General features: G+C 45.1%; 1 protein-coding gene and 2 pseudogenes across 1 annotated transcript in view; 1 reads left to right on the top strand and 2 right to left on the bottom strand.

The window, feature by feature from the left end:
* Positions 1-44: 44 nt before the first annotated feature.
* Positions 45-975, bottom strand: LOC113249792 (vomeronasal type-1 receptor 4-like; annotated as a pseudogene).
* Positions 976-1,781: 806 nt separating this feature from the next.
* Positions 1,782-17,778, top strand: part of LOC113247307 (uncharacterized) — a 42,650-nt gene continuing 26,653 nt past the window's right edge. Inside the window, exons 1-3 of the mRNA XM_057314658.1 lie at positions 1,782-1,889; positions 6,310-6,657; positions 17,599-17,725. Of these exons, the coding sequence (XP_057170641.1) occupies positions 1,782-1,889; positions 6,310-6,657; positions 17,599-17,725 (583 nt within the window). The remainder of the gene's footprint in view (positions 1,890-6,309; positions 6,658-17,598; positions 17,726-17,778) is intronic.
* Positions 12,781-12,880, bottom strand: LOC113247346 (U6 spliceosomal RNA; annotated as a pseudogene).

Raw genomic sequence — 17,778 nt, 5'->3', positions numbered from 1 at the left:
TTGAATGAGCTGGCCAGGTGCCTCACTTTACATTTCTGATGACATCAGGAGATTTTGTTCCTTGTCCAGATAAAGCAGAGCCTGGACACACTGGAGCCATGGCTCCTGCGAACAAAGGGGCCTACAGTTAGGAAAAATCTGTTAAGGCAGAGATGTTCACCAGCAACCAACTGGGATTATTAATAAGAACAATGCAGACTTGGAAGGTGGAAGACGGCATAAAATGGTACAAGGGTGCTCCCAAGGACAAGGATTCTTTGGGTGACTATGGCCCTGGGGAAGCATCCTGGGGAGAGATTGTTGGTATGAATGTGTCTGACCCATTGCTTGTGCTTATGCATGATAGAAACCATGGAGCCGCTGGCCCAGAGCATGACCCCCAAGCAGCAAGTATCAGATAATGATAACAATGTTGCCTGTGGTGGTGGTGTGGTTTTGTTATTACCTACCCCAGAACGGTATCCCAGATTTTCATTGTGATGTTTGCATTGTTCCATTTGCCAGTCACATACACAGGAAAAGAGATATTTACCAGCATTGGCAGGATCCAGCACACGGAAACAGGAGCCAATGTGCCTGGGAGCTTTCACTTTAAGTTCTGCACATGTGGAATTTCTGGGGCTGATCGTGATGGCCCGGAAGATACTCAAGGGGCAGGTGCTGCTGATGGACACACCCCTTCCCACACTTGTGAAGACAGAAAACAACTTTGCATCTGACATCTTCAAGGAAATCTTTCAGATCAAGAGCTGCCACTGTCCAGGGGACTCCTTTAGAAAGCAGGGTGAGAGAGTTGGCTATAATCAGGTGCTTGAGAATCAAATCTGTGGACCTCACCCTGTGCTCAGTGGAGTAAAGGAGGTAACGGTAGAGAAGAGAGAAATTTCCAATGATTCTGAATATTATCCGTGATAAGAAGATTGTTCCAATGGTCACATTCCTGAAGCCATTCTTCCAGCTTGCAGTGACTGGTAATTATTTTGTTTTCCGAGTCAGAGGATCCTGCGTGGGAGTATGATGTACGGGCTTCATTGTTTGTGTCCACTGCAATTCAGTATTCTCCACTTATCACTGGTTCCCCATTAGAAATGATCATAGTTCTGTAATTTTTAGCAACATCTTTCACCTTAGTGGTGGGTTTGTACATAGGAGCAAACACAACAGCCATATCAAAGTGCAGGGTCCTTTAGTGCTGTTCAAAGATATAAGTTCGTGGACATGTTTATTATTAACATTACTAGTCTAAGCTTTTAATACTCTATTATTATTATTTTTATCCTGAGGAAAACTCCCACAGGTAGCAGCACTTCTCACTTTCAGGTGCAACTTCCCCTAGCTCCCACTTTCCAGCACCTGGGATGGGTCCACATATTGGGACTCTCCCTTTCTCACAATGGGACTCTTTGGGAGCCCATCCACAGTCCCGTTTTCATACTCTCTTGGAGCCACGTAGGCACACCACCCACCCCAGTGGTCGCTGCGTGAATGCTTTCTAGACATAGCCACTTGGATCCCGGAGAGCTTGCCAGTAGCCCCCTGAAGCCCCTGGGAATTGGGGAGTTGAGTGATCATGATAGCCAGTGTCGGCTGGACCCCAGGGAGGACGTGGTGCTGCTATGCCTGCCCACACCCAACACCCCTGGGAGCCCTGAGGACTGAGGCTTGGCATTGAGAAAGCTGGTCTGTTTCCTGACCAACTTAGCTGAAAGCTGGACGTTTTGGGAAAGGGGAGGGGGGTTTTGAGGGGAGTCAAGCTCCTGTGAGGGAGGGAGCATGCTGGGATGGAAAACAGCAGCTCGGTGCCACCAGGGGTGGCGGCAGGAGAGCCTTCCAGTCCCAGGTCTTTACTGGCACCTGGTGGCCCCACCCAGCACCTCCTGGAGTCCAGGGTACTGGAAGCCTCACAGTCTGCACTTGGAACTTTCCATATAGTTCCTTTCCCACTTTCACTGGGGGCACGGCAGGGGCCAGGTCCTGGGTGGTGGCATCTGGGTCACACCAGCAGAGTGATGCTTCTTGAAAATCAAGCTGATATTTTTGTTTTCCTGTACTTCCTTGCAGGTGTATTCCTTCAGGGTTTTAGATGGAGCTCTTTTTAACACTTTCTCCCAAGTTAGTATGAATTTGATCACTTTTAGGGTAGAGGCTATAGCTTTGGAAAAATCATCTCTTTAATTACTCCACCCTCCTTTTTAAGTCCTCTTCCCCCCTGTTTCACCTTCCTTTCAAATATTAAGTCTGGGGCAACCAGAGGATAAACCCCAAAAGGAAAGTGATTTCTTTTCAATGGGCATCTTCTGTGAGTTTGGGGTGAGGCACTAAGGTCGTGTAGGTGTGCAATGATCGACTGCTGTGGGCCATCAGGTTTCAGAGGTTACCTGTCACCCTGAGGCCATCTGTCCCCAGTTTCCTCTCACCCTTGCACACTCCCACCCTTCTGGCCTTACTGAATTATAGTGCATAGAGTGGAGAGTGGGCAGGAGAACCAGGCTGATTTTTTAAGTATGTGGCAGTGTTCTTTGGCGATCTTCAGGCAGATTTTTAAGAGCTGAAAGAAAAGAAAGTTATTTGCCTTACAAATTAGCATCAGTGTTCCTTTCTTTTTTGTCCCCTCTCCCTGTAAAGACAGAAACTTGAAATTGTTTGGCGCTAGGTGTTTTTTGTTTGTTTTTTTTACTGCTAATTATTAAGTTTTCAAAATTTAAATTCCAGTTAACATACAGTGTAATATTAGTTTCAGGTGTACAATATAGTGATTCAACACTTCCATACCTGGACAAGTGCATTCCGATCCATCACATGTTTAGCCCCCCCCCCCCAAAACCATTAGTTTGGGCTCAATAGTTAAGTCTGTTTCCTAGTTTGCCTCCCTTTTTTCCCTTTGCTTATTTGTTTCTTAAGTTCCACATACGAGTGCAATCATATGCCATTTGTCTTTTTCTTACTGGCTTATTTCACTTAGCATTATATCCTCTTGCTCTATCCATGTTGTTACAAATGGCAAGATTTCATTCATTTTTATGGCTGAATAATTTTTCATTGTATACACACACCATATCTCTTTTATCCATTCATCTGTTGATGGACACAGGCTGCTTCCATAATTTGGCCATTGTAAATGATGTTGCAATAAACACCAGGGTGCATATATCATTTTGAAAATTACTGTTTCTGTATTTTGTGGGTAAATACCCAGCAGTGCAATTAATGGATCATAGGGTCATTCTATTTTTAACATTTTGAGAAAACTCCATACTGTCACAGTGGCTGCACCAGTTTGCATTCCCACCAACAGTGCAGAGGGTTTCTTTTCTCTCCACGTCCTCACCAGCTCTTGTATTTTCCTGCTTTTGATTTTAGCCATTCTGACAGGCATGAGGTAATAGCTCATTGTAGTTCTGATCTGCATTTCCCTAATCATGAGTGATGTTGAGTATCTTTTCAAGTATCTGCTAGCCATCTGGATGTTGTCTTTGGAGAAATGTCTATTCATGCCTTCTGCCCGTTTTTTAATTGCATTATTTGTTTTTTGGGTGTTGAGTTGTATCAGTTCTTTATATATTTTAGATACTAACCCTTCATCACATATGTCGTTTGCAGATATCTTCTCCCATTCCATAGTTGACTTTTAGTTTTGTTGATTGTTTCCTTCACTGTGCAAACCTTTTTATTTTGATATAGTCCCAGTAATTTATTTTTGTTTTTATTTCCCTTGCCTAAGAAGCCGTATCTAGAAGGCAAGCATCAGAGAAATCACTGCCTCTCTTCTAGGATTTTTATGGTTTCAGATCTCACATTTGGATCATGAATCCATTGTGAGTTTATTTTTGTGTATGATGTAAGTAAGTGGCCTAGTTTCATTCCTTTGTGTGTAGCTGTCCAGTTTTCCCAACAACATTTGTTGAAGAGACTGTCTTTTTCCCATTGCATATTCTTGCCTCCTTTGTCAAAGATTAATTGACCATATAATTGTGGGTTTATTTTTGGGTTTTCTATTCTGTTCTATTGATCTATGTGTCTGTTTTTGTGCCAGTACCATACCGTTTTGATTCCTACAGTTTTATAATATAACTTGAAGTCTGGTATTGTGATACATCCATTTAAAAAAAAAATGATTTTAATTTTTTATTTCCCGTCCCCTCCCCTCCTCGTTTTTCTTTTTCAAGAGTGCTTTGGCTATTCGAGGTCCTTTGTGGTTCCATACAAATTTTAGGATTGTTTGTTCTAGTTCTGTGAAAAATGCTGTTGGTATTTTGATAGGGATTGCATTAAGTGTGTAGATTGCTTTGGGTAGCATGGACATTTTAACAATATTTGTTCTTCCAGTGCATGAACATGGAATGCCTTTCCATTTCTTTGTGTTGTCCTTGGTTTCTTTCATCAGCGTTTTATAGTTTTCAGAGTAGAAGTCTTTCATCTCTTTTGTTAAGTTTATGCCTAGGTATTTTATTATTTTTCGTGCAATTGTAAATAGGATTGTTTTCTTAATTTCTCTTTCTGCTGTGTCATCATTGGAATATAGAAATATAACATTTCTGTACATTGATTTTTATATCCTTCAACTTTATTGAATTTATTTGTAAGTTCTAGTAGTTTTTAGTGGAGTCTACAGTTTTTCTATGTACAGTATCAAGTTATCTGCAAATAGTGAAAATTTTACTTCTTCCTTAGCAATTGGATGACTTTTTTTTGTTGTCCTATTGCTGTGGTTAGGACTTCCAGTTCTATGGTGAGTAAGGGTGGTGAGAGTGGACATCCTTGTCGTTTTCCTCACTTTAGGGGAAAAGCTCTGTTTTTCCCCTTTGAGTTAGCTATAGGTTTTCCATATAAGGCCTTTTATTATGTTGAGGTATGTTCCCCTTAAACCTACTTTGTTGAGGGTTTTTATCATGATTGGATGTTGTACTTTGTCAAATGCTTTTTCTCCATCTATTGAAGTAATCATATGTTTTTTAATACTTTTTCTTACTGATGTGATGTATCACTTTGATTTGTGAATATTGAACCACGCCTGCATCCCAGGAATAAATTCTGCTTGATCATGGTGAATGATTTTTTAATCTATTGTTGAATTTGGTTTACTAGTATTTTGTTGAGGATTTTTGCATCTGTGTGCCTCAAGGATGTTGGCTTGTATTTCTCTTTATTTTGTGGTGTCTTTATCTGGTTTGGTGTCAGGGTATTGCCTGTGAAGCCATCTGGTCCTGGACTTTTGTTTGTTGGGAGTGTTTTGATTACTAATTCAATTTCATTGCTGATAATTGGTCGTTCAAATTTTCTATTTCTTCCTGCTTCAGTTTTGGTAATTATATGTTTCTGGGAACCTATCCATATCTTCTAGGTTGTCTAATTTGTTGGCATATAGTTTCTCATAATATTCTCTTTGAATTGTTTGTATTTCCATGGTGTCAGTTGTTATTTCTCCTCTTTGATTTCTGATTTTATCAAAGTCCACTGTTTCTCTCTCTCTTTTTTTCTTTTTGATGAGTCCAGCCAGAGATTTATTGATTTTGTTGATCTTTCCATAGAAACAGCTTCTGGTTTCATTATTCTATTGTTTTCTTAGTTTTTATTTCATTTATTTCTGCTCTAACCTTTATTATTTCCTTCCTTCTGATGGTTTTGGGTTTTGTCTGTTCTACTTTTTCTAGCTCTCTCAAGTGTAAGTTGTTTATTTCAGGTTTTCTTGCTTCTTGAGGCAGGCCTGTATTGCTTTCCTGTTAGAACTGCTTTTGCTGCATCCCAAATATTTTTGACTTTTTTTTCATTTATATAAATTTTGATCTCTTCTTTGATTTCTTGTTTGACTCATTGATTGTAGCATGTTATTTCACCTCCTTGTATTTGTGCTCTTTCCAGAATTTTCCTTATGACTGATTTCTAGTTGCATAGCATTGTGGCTGGAAAATGTTGGTAAAAACGGCATATTTCGCATTGGTAGGTCTTCACATTTCACATTCCAGTTTGCATCCCTTGTACAGACAGGTGCACTCCTTACTTAGCTAAATTGCTTAAATTAAATTCTGGATCCAGTCCTGACCCCACATTTTGGATCCAGCCTAAGTTCCTGGATCCAGCTGAGGTCTCACATCCACTCACCACCGAGGACCGAGGACCGAGGACCGGGTCCTAGACCACAGAGTCTGGCTGGCCTCTCCAAGGAGCAGTGTCTCTACCTCTAGGACAAAACCGGTTTTAACGAAAACCGACCGTCTCACCTTGAGAAAACACAAACGTTAGCTTTCAACACAAGTGGCCCAAAGGACTATAGCTCTACCTCAGACGGTTGGAGACATCAACTTAAAATAGGCAGCACTCCTGTCCCACAAGACGCGACAGAAATTCAAAGGGTTGGAAAGTCCAAAAAAAGGCACGTCCTGGGGGCGGGCTGGAGGAGACCAGGCCCCACCCAGACCCCATCGAGCGGTCCTGGCCTCGGCCCTGAAGTTCCACAGCCAGGGGAATCCCAGGGGCCCGCCCACTGCCCGAAGCTCTCAGCCCAGCTTCCGCCTTGCCCCGCCCTTATCCGTTACCCTCCCATTACCGGAAGCGCTCCCCAAGCTCCGCCCTATCCCGTCTCCCGGAACTGCGGCCCAGTCATGGCCAGTGCGTAGGTCCGATTCCGGGAGCGCTCCTCCCAGGCCCCGCCTTCACACGGTGAGCGTCCAGGCAAGGCCACTTTCCACAACCTGCGTACGCCCGAGCGTTCCGTCAGGCACGCTCGCTCCTGGGTCCGCGGAGTTCGCGCACTGGCCCGAATCTTACCCGACCCCTCCCTTTGCCGGAAGCGCTCCCCTCAGATCACGCCACAGCCCCGCCCTTCCGCCAGCGCGCACGCGCAGTTTTTTACAGCCCAAACGGTCCCCTCAGCGGCTTGGTAGCTTAGAAGCTCACGACGGCTTCGACTGTTTTCGGCCCTTTCTGTTCTCTTCGTGAGCGTCTCAGTCCCCAGGCCTACACCCCTGGGGCCTGGGGTCTCCGCGCAGGTTAGAGTCCCCTCACCCGCGCCTCGCACCGCGGGAAGTCCGGCGTCGCGGAGAGACACACGGAGCTCTGCGCGGTAAGTCCGGCGTCGCGGAGAGACACACGGAGCTCTGCGGCTGGCGCCGCCGACCCCGAGGTCCCGGTGCGTTTCGGTTCACATCTTTCGGAGTCGGTCCCTGCCTGTAGTCTCCCGGCCCTCGGGCCTTCAGACGCCGCCTGCCGCGTTATCTCCCTGCCTCACGCCGTCCCTGGGCACCCCTCCCCCCCGCGCCGCGGGAGTCCAGGGACATGGGCGTGTGCGCCTCGCCCCCGCAGCCTGGCCCGGCTCGGCCCGTAGAGGCGCGCAGTGTGTCCCTAGACCTGTGATTGCGCAGACCCCGCCGCCCTCCTGAGACCCCCTCCCGTGCAGCCCCGCATGTAGTGAGAGGACCCATGCCCAGGAAGGGCACCGTCTTCAGTGCGGGCGTTGGGGAGCGGGATTTAGGACGGAAGATCGCGGGGAGTCACGGAGCAGGTCCCCTCCCCCACGCGAGGATGGGGGGGCCTTGTGGAGGCCGTGACTGCGGAAGGGAGGCGAGGACAGCGGCAGACGAGGGAGAGAGGGGGAGCAGGAGAAAGAGAATGGCGGAGGAAAGATCAGTGAGAGGGTCCGTAAATTAGAGACGACAAAATAGAGGATGCGGGAGGGACTTGCAGCGAGGCCGAAAGAGCGGAAGACGAGAACTCGGGAAAGTCGCAAGCGGAGAAAAGGAAAGAGCGAAATGTGGAGGAAGGGGAGGCGGTCCAGGAGAAGGGGAGCGGACTAGTAGGGGCCCTTGGTTAACAGAAGTGGGGCAACAAGGGCGAGGCACTTCACAGGCAGTGGGAAGGAGAAAATGGTTGTGGGCCGGCGATGCGGGGACAGAGAGAGGTGGTAGGGATGACAGCCAAGAGAGAAACAGCTGTGCGAGAGCTTAGCCGGAGGGGTGCCAGTGAGTGGGGGCAGAGGGAACGCAACCGGGAGAGCAGAAGGGACACAGATGGGGACTGGGGGAGAGAGAGAGGCGGAAATCGATGGAGATGGGAACAATCAGAAAGCTTGGGCAGAAGGAGTTAAGGAAGGTGAAATAGGTTTCAAGAGTTCCCCGGACAGTGCAGGTGTAGGGAAGGGAAGAGAGAAAAGGGGAGAAAGCAAGGGAGGAGACGGGAGAGTCACAGGAAAGGAGAAACAGTGGAGAAAATCAGGAAAGAGACGTGAGCCGATTAATAGACAGATCCTTCCGAGGGAGAAAGAAGGGGAACCCAGATCTGGGTAAGTGGTGGTTAATGGGACATGGGTCTCCATAATGTGTTTATCTTTAAATTTGCTTGCCGGGTCATGATCCCAGAGTCCTGGAATCGAGTTCCTTATCCGGCTCCTTGCTCAGCACGGAGCGTGCTTCTCCTCCCTTTGCCTGCCTCTCTGCTTACTTGTGTTCTGTCTCTCTCTGTCAAATAAAGTCTTAAAAAAAAAAAAAACTGGGGGGAATTAAGTTAATATCTATTTCCAAGACCCAGGCATATATAGATACACACACACACACACGTGTGTGTGTGTGTGTGTGTGTGTGCGCGCGCGTGTGTGTATTCTCGTTAGTATTTTTCCGCCAGGAAGATTTTTCTCTTCTTCATTTATTTATTTATTTGTTTATGTCAGTATAAAGTGGTATATATTATCTTACACTAGGTATTATAATGCAGTATGATACTATTTATTTTGTTGCTCAAATTATTCTGGCTTTGGCCATCAGGAGCCCTTTAAGTTTCTCTTTCATGTGGTTTTGATATGTTCCAGTATTTTGGGGGGGGAAATTTCCATATTTATACCAGTACAAGATGCTCCAGACTTTATTTTCTCTGTCCCAGACCTAGAATCACGTATTTTCCCCAATGAGTTTTTTATTAGCTCTTTCAAGATGTGAGGAAATAACAAGTACCTAAAGGATGGAGATCAAAACTGTCCCCTGTTGCAGTCTTTTGCTCATTTCCAACAAACCTGTGGTGACGACGCCTGTATGCTCAGCTTTGATAATTGTTGGTGCCACCGCGTAGGAGATGCCCAAACGGAAGAAGTGCTGTTGCTCTAAGGCTTTGGCATTTAGACCCAGTGTGTTCAGCCAGTGAGCCTGGTTAGGGCAGGACACATGAGTGCATTACCCTGACTTGGACCTGGTTGCAGGGGCCTGGACTGGAGGGAAAATCTGCTTACCTGCTCCATGCCTTCAAACCATTTATCATCCTGTGACTCCATATCTCCCCTGGAGTCATCCGGGTCTGCGGAGTGGGGAGTTTCTGGAGGACAAAATTCTGGCACTGACTCCCTCACCCACCGTGCTGTCACCATGGACTCCTGCCCACTCACATGTGCACTAAGCAATGACACAGTGTTCCCCCGCAACACACACACAGCTCCTCTCTTAGGAAGTGCGGCTACAGAGCCTGTGCTCCTAAGATTCCACTCAAACCCTCACAAGTGTCCACAGGAAACCTGGCCTGAGTCTCCCACAGCAACTTTGGCCCTCCATCAACCAAGGCTTGTGGACCAGCCCTCATGATGCCATCTGTCCGAAGGCACGCATGGATTAAGGCAGAGCACAACTCCAACCTGAGTCAGTGTCTATAGCACAGAGCAGTCCTTCCACCAAGCCTGCACTATCTCCCCACTTGTGTGTCCTTGCTGAGCCTTGTCCAGTGCTACCCCCTCCTTCCTGCTCAGACCCTTGTGCAGGAGCACAATGAGCTCCAGGCCACCCCCAGCTTCCCAAATCCTGTGCCTGTTGGAATCTAGATGTTGACCAGCCCTGGGTGATCAGAGCCCTAGACCTGGTTGTGGTAAGGACAAATAACACAGGAAGTGTAATAATGTGAGCTCAAACTAAGGGAAAAGATTTCCTTCACCTCTCTTTTTTTAGACTGTTCAGTTTAGCAATCTTGTAATTTCCTTCTCCATATCTTTGAAATATACATAAATCCTTTTAAGCTGAAGAGAGCATTTTTTGACTTTCAGGTCTAGGAATGTCTTTCTTTCTTTCTTTCTTTCTTTCTTTTCGAGATTTTATTTATTTATTTGAGAGCGTGCAAGAGAGAACATGAGTGGAGGGGAGCTGTAAAGGGAGAGGGAGAAGCAGACTCTGCTGAGCAGGGAGCCCGACGTGGGGCTTGATCCTAGGACTCTGGGATCATGACCCTAGCCGAAGGCAGACGCTTAACCTACTGAGCCACCCAGGTGCCCTCTAGGAATGTCTCAGCTGCATGGGATCTAGCTCTTTGACATGTGATCATCAAGGGGGATAGCATGCCCACCCCTCAGTTTCTGCATGAAGGTAGGAGCCTAACTCCAGCAGGAGCAAGTTCCATGGTGCAAAAATACTTCCTGTCCTAAGGATATGAGTTTACTTCAACTTGGAATAAAGCCAGTTAACACACGGATGGTCACCCCAAATATCAAATGCTGTCAAATCCTCTTACTTGAGGCCTAATTGTTATTTATCTTGAGCACATGAATATAGTAAGTTGTATCTGCTTGGCTACATGAAAGGGTGAGATTTCTTTTGGTCCTTATCACTTGGTAAATTGCCTGTAACTGGCACCACAATCTGGTTTAATGCTTATTCTGTAATAAAAATGTTTTTTGGGGACACCTGACTGGTATAGTGGGTTGGGTCTGCCTTCGGCTCAGATCATGGTCTTGGGGTCCTGGGATCAAGCCCTGCACTGGGCTCCCTGCTCGGTGGGGGACCTGCTTCTCCCTCTCACTGTGTGCGAATTCTCTCTCTCTCAAATAATATCTTTAAAAAAAAGTGTTTTTTCTTTCTCTTCTACGTTTGTCTGGAGGTTTTCTGGTTTGGGAGAAATTTTGCTTTTAATTCTGTTTCCCCCAACACTGGCCAGAATTACCAGTCCCCACATAAACACCCAAGGTGTCCATCAAATCCCCTCTGGAAGGTCATTTCACAGATTATCTCCCCCCCAATACTGTCTCAGGCTTCCAGCTCTAACCCACAGTTGTGCAGCACAGAGCTTGGATGCCCCAAAATCTTCATGTCTTGTCTATATGAGTCCTACTGTCTCTGCTAGAGCAAAGTTAGAGCAGATTCCCATGGAGACAATATCCCAGCATGGCAATCAGCAGTTCCAGCTCCTTCTAATGTGCAGACCTAAAACTGATTCAGACAGTAGGGCCTGGGAATCCCAAGGAGACAAGCATGTGTACCAAATTGGTCTGAGAAGCTACACTGCCTCCATCTGTTGCCCAAATGCCCACGCACGTGCAGAGGGTGCCTGCTGCTGCTCCCCTGCCCCTGCAGAGACCTCTCACTGCAGCTCCAAATTTGGAGTCCACCGCTTGGGGATGGACAAGATGCCCTAGAGCATCATCTCCCCTCCAGGTTCCCTCCTATCGTTGTGACGACCACAAAGACAGAGGTACGAGCCCACCTAGGATCTGCATGCAGAGCCTGTTTTCCACTTAGGATTCATGAGAGAAGGCGAGATTTTTTTTTGTCTGAGGATGTGTGGATAATTCAGGGTAGATAATATTTTCTTTTTTTTTTTTTTTAAAGATTTTATTTATTTATTCGACAGAGATAGAGACAGCCAGTGAGAGAGGGAACACAAGCAGGGGGAGTGGGAGAGGAAGAAGCAGGCTCACAGCGGAGGAGCCTGATGTGGGGCTCGATCCCACAATGCCGGGATCACGCCCTGAGCCGAAGGCAGACGCCCAACCGCCATGCCACCCAGGCGCCCCGAGATAATATTTTCTTGAGCTTGAGAGATTGGAACAAAGACATAAAGCCAAAGGCCCTCACTGGAGTGGGACCCCAGTGTTGTCCAGATTTCCTTCAATGACCTGGTGCTACTGATGGTCAGTTCAGAGCCAACAAGCATAGGCGTCAAAAGCAGCACTTTTCAGGGACACATGCCCTGCCTTGAGCCATGTCAAGAAGGGAGAAGATCCCTAGCCAAAGGAGGTCAGGACTTAGAAAATATCCAGAGCCATGACCACAATTAGACCTTTGTGTACACTGTGTTACTGGAGTAGAGACATTGTACATAAGAGTACTGCTCAGGGACAGGTAATATCACACCTGTGTCCGAGGGTGCTCTCAGCCTAGCAGATGCCACCAACCCAGCCTGAGTCTTCTTTTTATCACTTTGGGGGCATCCGGTCGGTCTTACTGAGGACACTCTCTCCAGCACCAGGGACTTAGGATTCGGTGGAATCTCCTGTGCAGACTGGGGCCAAGATGACAATAGACTTGAATTTGCTTCCATCTCAGAGGAAGTGGAGTGTCATTCAGGGTCCTCTTCTTCCCCCATAGAAGGAATCTCCTTCATGGCACCCAAATGGGAGCCAGGTTCCTTGTACTGTGAGGAGGCTTAGAGTGTGCAAACTGATAGAGAAAGTGATGGTTTCTATTTAATATGGTCATTAGAAAAACAGGTGAAGAGCCATGGTCCCTACCAACCAGAGACTTTGTCTAGAGCAAATGGTTAAGTGGTTGAATTCAAGATTGTTGGGTCACTGTAAGGAAGGGGTGGTTTACAGGGGACTGTGGCTTCATTTCTGTGTGGTTTTGTGAGTACTGATGTGGTGCCTGAAAACCATCTACAAAGAAAAGAGTTTTTATTAGTAGTAGCAGTACTTGTATTTGTTAACCTTGTTAAGAATAAAATAAAGTTGACCCTTAAACAATGTGGGGCTTTGGGGCTCCAACCCCACTGTGCAGCTGAAAATCAATGTATCGCTTTTGAGTCCCCAGAAACTTAACTTTTTTTTTTGATACGGAATGCTTCACAAATTTGTGTGTCCTCCTTGTGCAGGGGCTATGCTAATCTATGCATGTCTCCAATTCCAGCATATGTGCTGTGGAAGCAAACGCCCAAAAATTTAACTCTTAACAGGCTACTATTGACTGGAAGTCTTACCAGTGACATAAACAGTCGATTAATACATATTTTTTCTGTGCTACAAGTAGAAGGATTTTCTTCTTTTCTGAGGCTGATATATATAACCAAGAAGAAATTCGATGGGGGGACTTCTACCAGGAAGACAACTAAAACAGAGATAATTTTTTGTATCAGAAAGAGTTACCTGCCTGGTGTGGCAAACATTTGTTTTCCAAACATTTGTTCTTTCCATTTTCCTGTGAATGTACTTCCCCCTTTTTGAAATTGTAAATCCGTACCCCCTTCTCCTTAGGTCAGAATGGCATATAAGCATCAGTCACCTGTCTTTGAGCCTCATATCTTCGGGATTCCTGTAATAAGAAACTAAATTTGTTTTTGTTCTATGAATCTGTCTTATGTTAGTTTGATTTTTAGACCAGCCAAAGAATCTTGAGGCATAGAACAAAAAAAAAAAAGCTGCTTTTCCTACACATTCATTCCAGTCACCAGGACAAATATAGCAAGACCACTTCATATTTTACAGTGAGAAACCAGTTAATATTTTCTAGAATGGCTAAAATAAAGGAAAAAGGTAACACCAAATTTTCTTGAAAATGTTGAGGGATTAAGAATTCTCATATATTGCTGATGGGAGGATGAAAAGTACATGTACTTTGGAAAATTGTATGGCAGTTACTTACGAAAGTAAACATTTACGTACTGGAAGGGGAGCAGAATTTGTCATCCCAAAATAGGTCTCTTTGGCATAAGAATTATTTTAGGCTGGTTATTTTAAAGACAGAGCAAAGGAAAAGCTCTGAAACCTGGTAAAAGTTTCCTATTGGAAGAGACATTAGCATTTATAAAGGAAAGCTCCCATTTGTAAGGGTGTCTCCCTCAGTGTGTCAATCTCCAGAAACTCTTATCAGTGGAGAAGGTGTGGATCTAAATCTGGGTCATGTGTGGAGTGTCAGGACTGATCAGATCGTCGCTGGTGCCCTCCTCCCCACCCACCTCTGATTCTGTCACTTGGTTTAGGTGAAAACAACAGTGTTGTGTTAATGAAGGGCTCCAGGTGATTCTCAGTTAAGTCCAGGGTTAAGCACGAGGGCTTCAGGTTATTTTTATGAGAGCTGAGAGCAGGCTTTAGCGTGGCTCAAGGAGAGGTAACATGGTCTCTGCTACATGAGTCTGGGAGGGTCAGGTCCATGCAGCACACGGTTCCTGTGCTGTAGCTGAATTTGTGGGCGTCTGTGGGAGGGAAGGCCGCCCAAACAGAAGAAAAAGTCAGGGATCGATCTCCAAGTAGGAGCTCATAGTTCCTGAATAGCTCCTGCCCCAAAGGACTAGGAAGTTGGGCCTTTCTAAACTGCTAGAGGGCCGGCTAGCAGTTTGCAGGTGAAGAAGTTCTCTTGGTGACTTTAAAGGCATATTCTCCTGATGCAGCTGTGATATCTCCACAAATATCTTGTGAGAAAGAAAGCTAAAGGACCAGGCGAGGAAAAAAGAAATGGCCAGTTCTCAGGTAAGCCTTGCATCGGGCGTCACAGGCCGTGTCATCTTTTTCTCCTGAATTTACCTGCATTTAGAAATTGCAAATGCTGGGTCCTCTAGTTCTGATGTTTCTGCCTCATGAGTGTTTTCACCTACTTTTTTAAGATTTTATTTTTAAGTACTCTCTATACCCAATGTCGGGCTCGAACTCAAGAATCAAGAATCGCATGCTGCACCGACTGAGATCAAGAATCGCATGCTGCACCGACTGAGCCCGGTGCCCCTTCACCTATTTTTCAAAACCTTTTAAAAAATAATACTCAAGGGGCGCCTGGGTGGCACAGCGGTTAAGCGTCTGCCTTCGGCTCAGGGCGTGATCCCGGCGTTCTGGGATCGAGCCCCACATCAGGCTCCTCCGCTATGAGCCTGCTTCTTCCTCTCCCACTCCCCCTGCTTGTGTTCCCTCTCTCGCTGGCTGTCTCTATGTCTGTCAAATAAATAAATAAAATCTTTAAAAAAAAAATAATACTCAAGGTTAGGTCTTTAGAACACTTCTCGCCTATATTTCACAGGCTTCTCTCCCTTCTCTCCAACCTGGCTTCCAGTAGGGTGACAACAGTCGTCACTTGGAATTAATGTCTTGCAACCATTGAAAATATTCCCTTTGTGACAGATCCACAGGGAAAAGCAGTTCCTCCTGTGGATGAAGTCAGATCCTGGGATATCAATCAAGGAGAACATTTCACATTTAGGTTCTGTCTGGATGCTTTGTGAGCTCTGTGTACATCGGGATTAATTAAATGGACAAATAAGTAGAATGGTTGGACAGTAGACCCAGAATAACTCAGAAAGTTTTGGAAAAGAAACAGTCTTGCTCTTTAGAATGTGAAAGAAAGATGTTCTATTTCAAATACGCTAGACATTACAGGACATGGGAGCTATATGTGGCTTGAAATTTGCATAAATCCACTGTTTGCTCGTAATTAGATTAATCTTCTGATTTCCTTTTGGGGGCCACAACAACACAGCAGTGATAACGTGTCCTGTGTGTCTCAGGCACTGATACCACTTTGCTTCCCTACAGCTGGTGTTAATTTTGTTTCCTTGGTTTGGCATTCTCTGGCAGATTGCTCCTCTATGCTGTTACTGTTTTCCCTTTTATCATTCATGCAGATGTGAGATGGATTTACTGAAAGATGTGCAGAAGTCTTCAGAATTAAAGTGGAAATTCCTTTCTTCTATGAGTTCCACTGGATAATGAAGGCTCTCACTTTTGTGCACTGGAGATACTTACTGACTTCTGGGAACGGTGGTTCTGAGCCTGTAAATTTCCATTTTACTCTACCCACATCCCAGACGTACTCTTCTCTTTGTACTTTCAGAAAAAGAAAACAAGGATCACATAATTAACATGTTCAAGTGTCTTAAAATTCTGAAACATAACATAGCACAAATGATTGAAACAAAAACTGTCAGTGAATACTAGACTCAGAAACTGGCTATATTTTTTTTAATATTCTGTGCATTTGTCTTTATCGTGTGAATAAAAGAAGCATCATCTTCCACAAAGTAGATACATAAATTTTATGTCCTTGAAAATGTTCCTTAATTTAAATTGCCATGACCACTTCCCCACCCAACGTGGGGCTCGAACCCAGGACCCTGAGATCATGTAATTACTTTTTAAATGTATGGATGTGTGCATAAAATGTAAAAGGGAGACCGATTTTATGTGGATCCCCTCTTGTTTCCATCACTCTTCTCAGGTTTGACACCTGCTATGAACACTGCTTTTTTAGAGTCTTCTCTGTACATTGACCTGTGTGTCATTTGAGATCAACTCTAGGTTAGGTTACTAACCTGATCCCTTCCATGTACTGGATGTTTGACAAAATATTTGCATAAAAGTGGAAGAATAATATGTTTGCTGTCTTAGATTATTATTATTTTGCATTAGTTTATGAAAAATTGTTAGAATGCTATCTAGTAACTAGAAGTGCTCAAAAATATTGTTGCCATTCTTGCTATTCTAGTGAAACCTGTAACTGCTACAAAACCTGTTCGGTTCCAAGTCCTCCAAGAATTCTTGCCTTTGGGTTCTACCTCTTTGTTATTCAAAAATGTATCCCTTGGCCCATAGGCTACTGCCTTGTTAGAAATGCAGACCAGGATCCCACCCCAGAGCTCCTGAAAAGAATCTGCATTTTAACAAGATCTCCAGGGCACTGTTGTGAAATTCTCATTCACTTTAGAATTTGATATGTACATTTGTAACCCACCCAAATTTTCCCTCTAAGAGATAGACACAATTTATACCGTATGATATAAACACGGTACTCGGTGTATATGCCTGTGTTTATGCCCTCATTTTACAATTTATCTTGGAGAAATACACAGTATTTATAATGGCTTTGTGGATCATTTGCCATCCTCCTAACGGAGCTAGAGAATACATTCGAGCATATTACCGTGCTAAAAATCGTCTTACTGCATAAAGCAAGAAACTCATTTAAGCCAGAACCAGCTCTAATGTAACTGAATGAACATGCGTTCACTCCTTGCTGAGTCTCAGAAACTACCTCAGGTGGGGTTGTCACAGAAAGGAAGCTTTGTGTCAGATAAGCAGATCACAGGGAATAACTTCCAAAGCCTTGACTCCCCCAAGCAAGGGTGAATGGGTTCCTTTTATCTAGAGTTAGGATGAATATTTAGAAATGGGAGCCTTGTCATTATATGTAGATGTAGGGCATAAGTCGCACGTGCCCCGTAAGTAAATAGTTCCTTACATACTTCTTATATTATGTAAATGAGGTGTGAGCAGAGATTTTAGTTTTGTAATGAAGCAAAAATGTCAGTCACTCTGTGGGTCACTCCATGGTCCATCTGTGTTGGTGTGAGTCGGGAGTTAAGCTCAAACTGGGCTGGGTGGTAGGGACCAGCACGAGCTCTTTGTAGTGGCAGTTGTTGCTACTTGTGGGGTAGTTTCTGTTTCCATCATAGGAGACTTTGCCCATGGGGTCTTTTCCCTGAAGTAAAAGATAAGGTGGAAGCAAGAGGTTAAGTAAAACGTGGGACAAGTGTCGGAGGGTACAAGCAGGTGAGCAGTGAAGGTTAGGTCTCGGGGTCTAGCTGGTGACACTAACTCCCTCTTGATCTTAGGGACCGTTATGAACTCTGTCGATGGCCACTTGGTGACGGTGGTATGTCTTGCAGGGACTGCTGACATTCGGGGACGTGGCCATAGAATTCTCCCAGGAGGAGTGGCAATGCCTGAGCCACACGCAGCGGGAACTGTACAGGGACGTGATGCTGGAGAACTACGGACACCTCCTGTTCTTGGGTGAGGATGACTCCTGCCAGATGTCCCAAGCCGCACTCGGGGTTTCGTTCTTC

Source organism: Ursus arctos, unplaced genomic scaffold (genome assembly GCF_023065955.2).
Source record: "Ursus arctos isolate Adak ecotype North America unplaced genomic scaffold, UrsArc2.0 scaffold_19, whole genome shotgun sequence".
Lineage (NCBI taxonomy): Eukaryota > Metazoa > Chordata > Mammalia > Carnivora > Ursidae > Ursus > Ursus arctos.
Note: the sequence above shows the minus strand (reverse complement) of the source record. Positions and strands in the feature narration are given on the sequence as shown.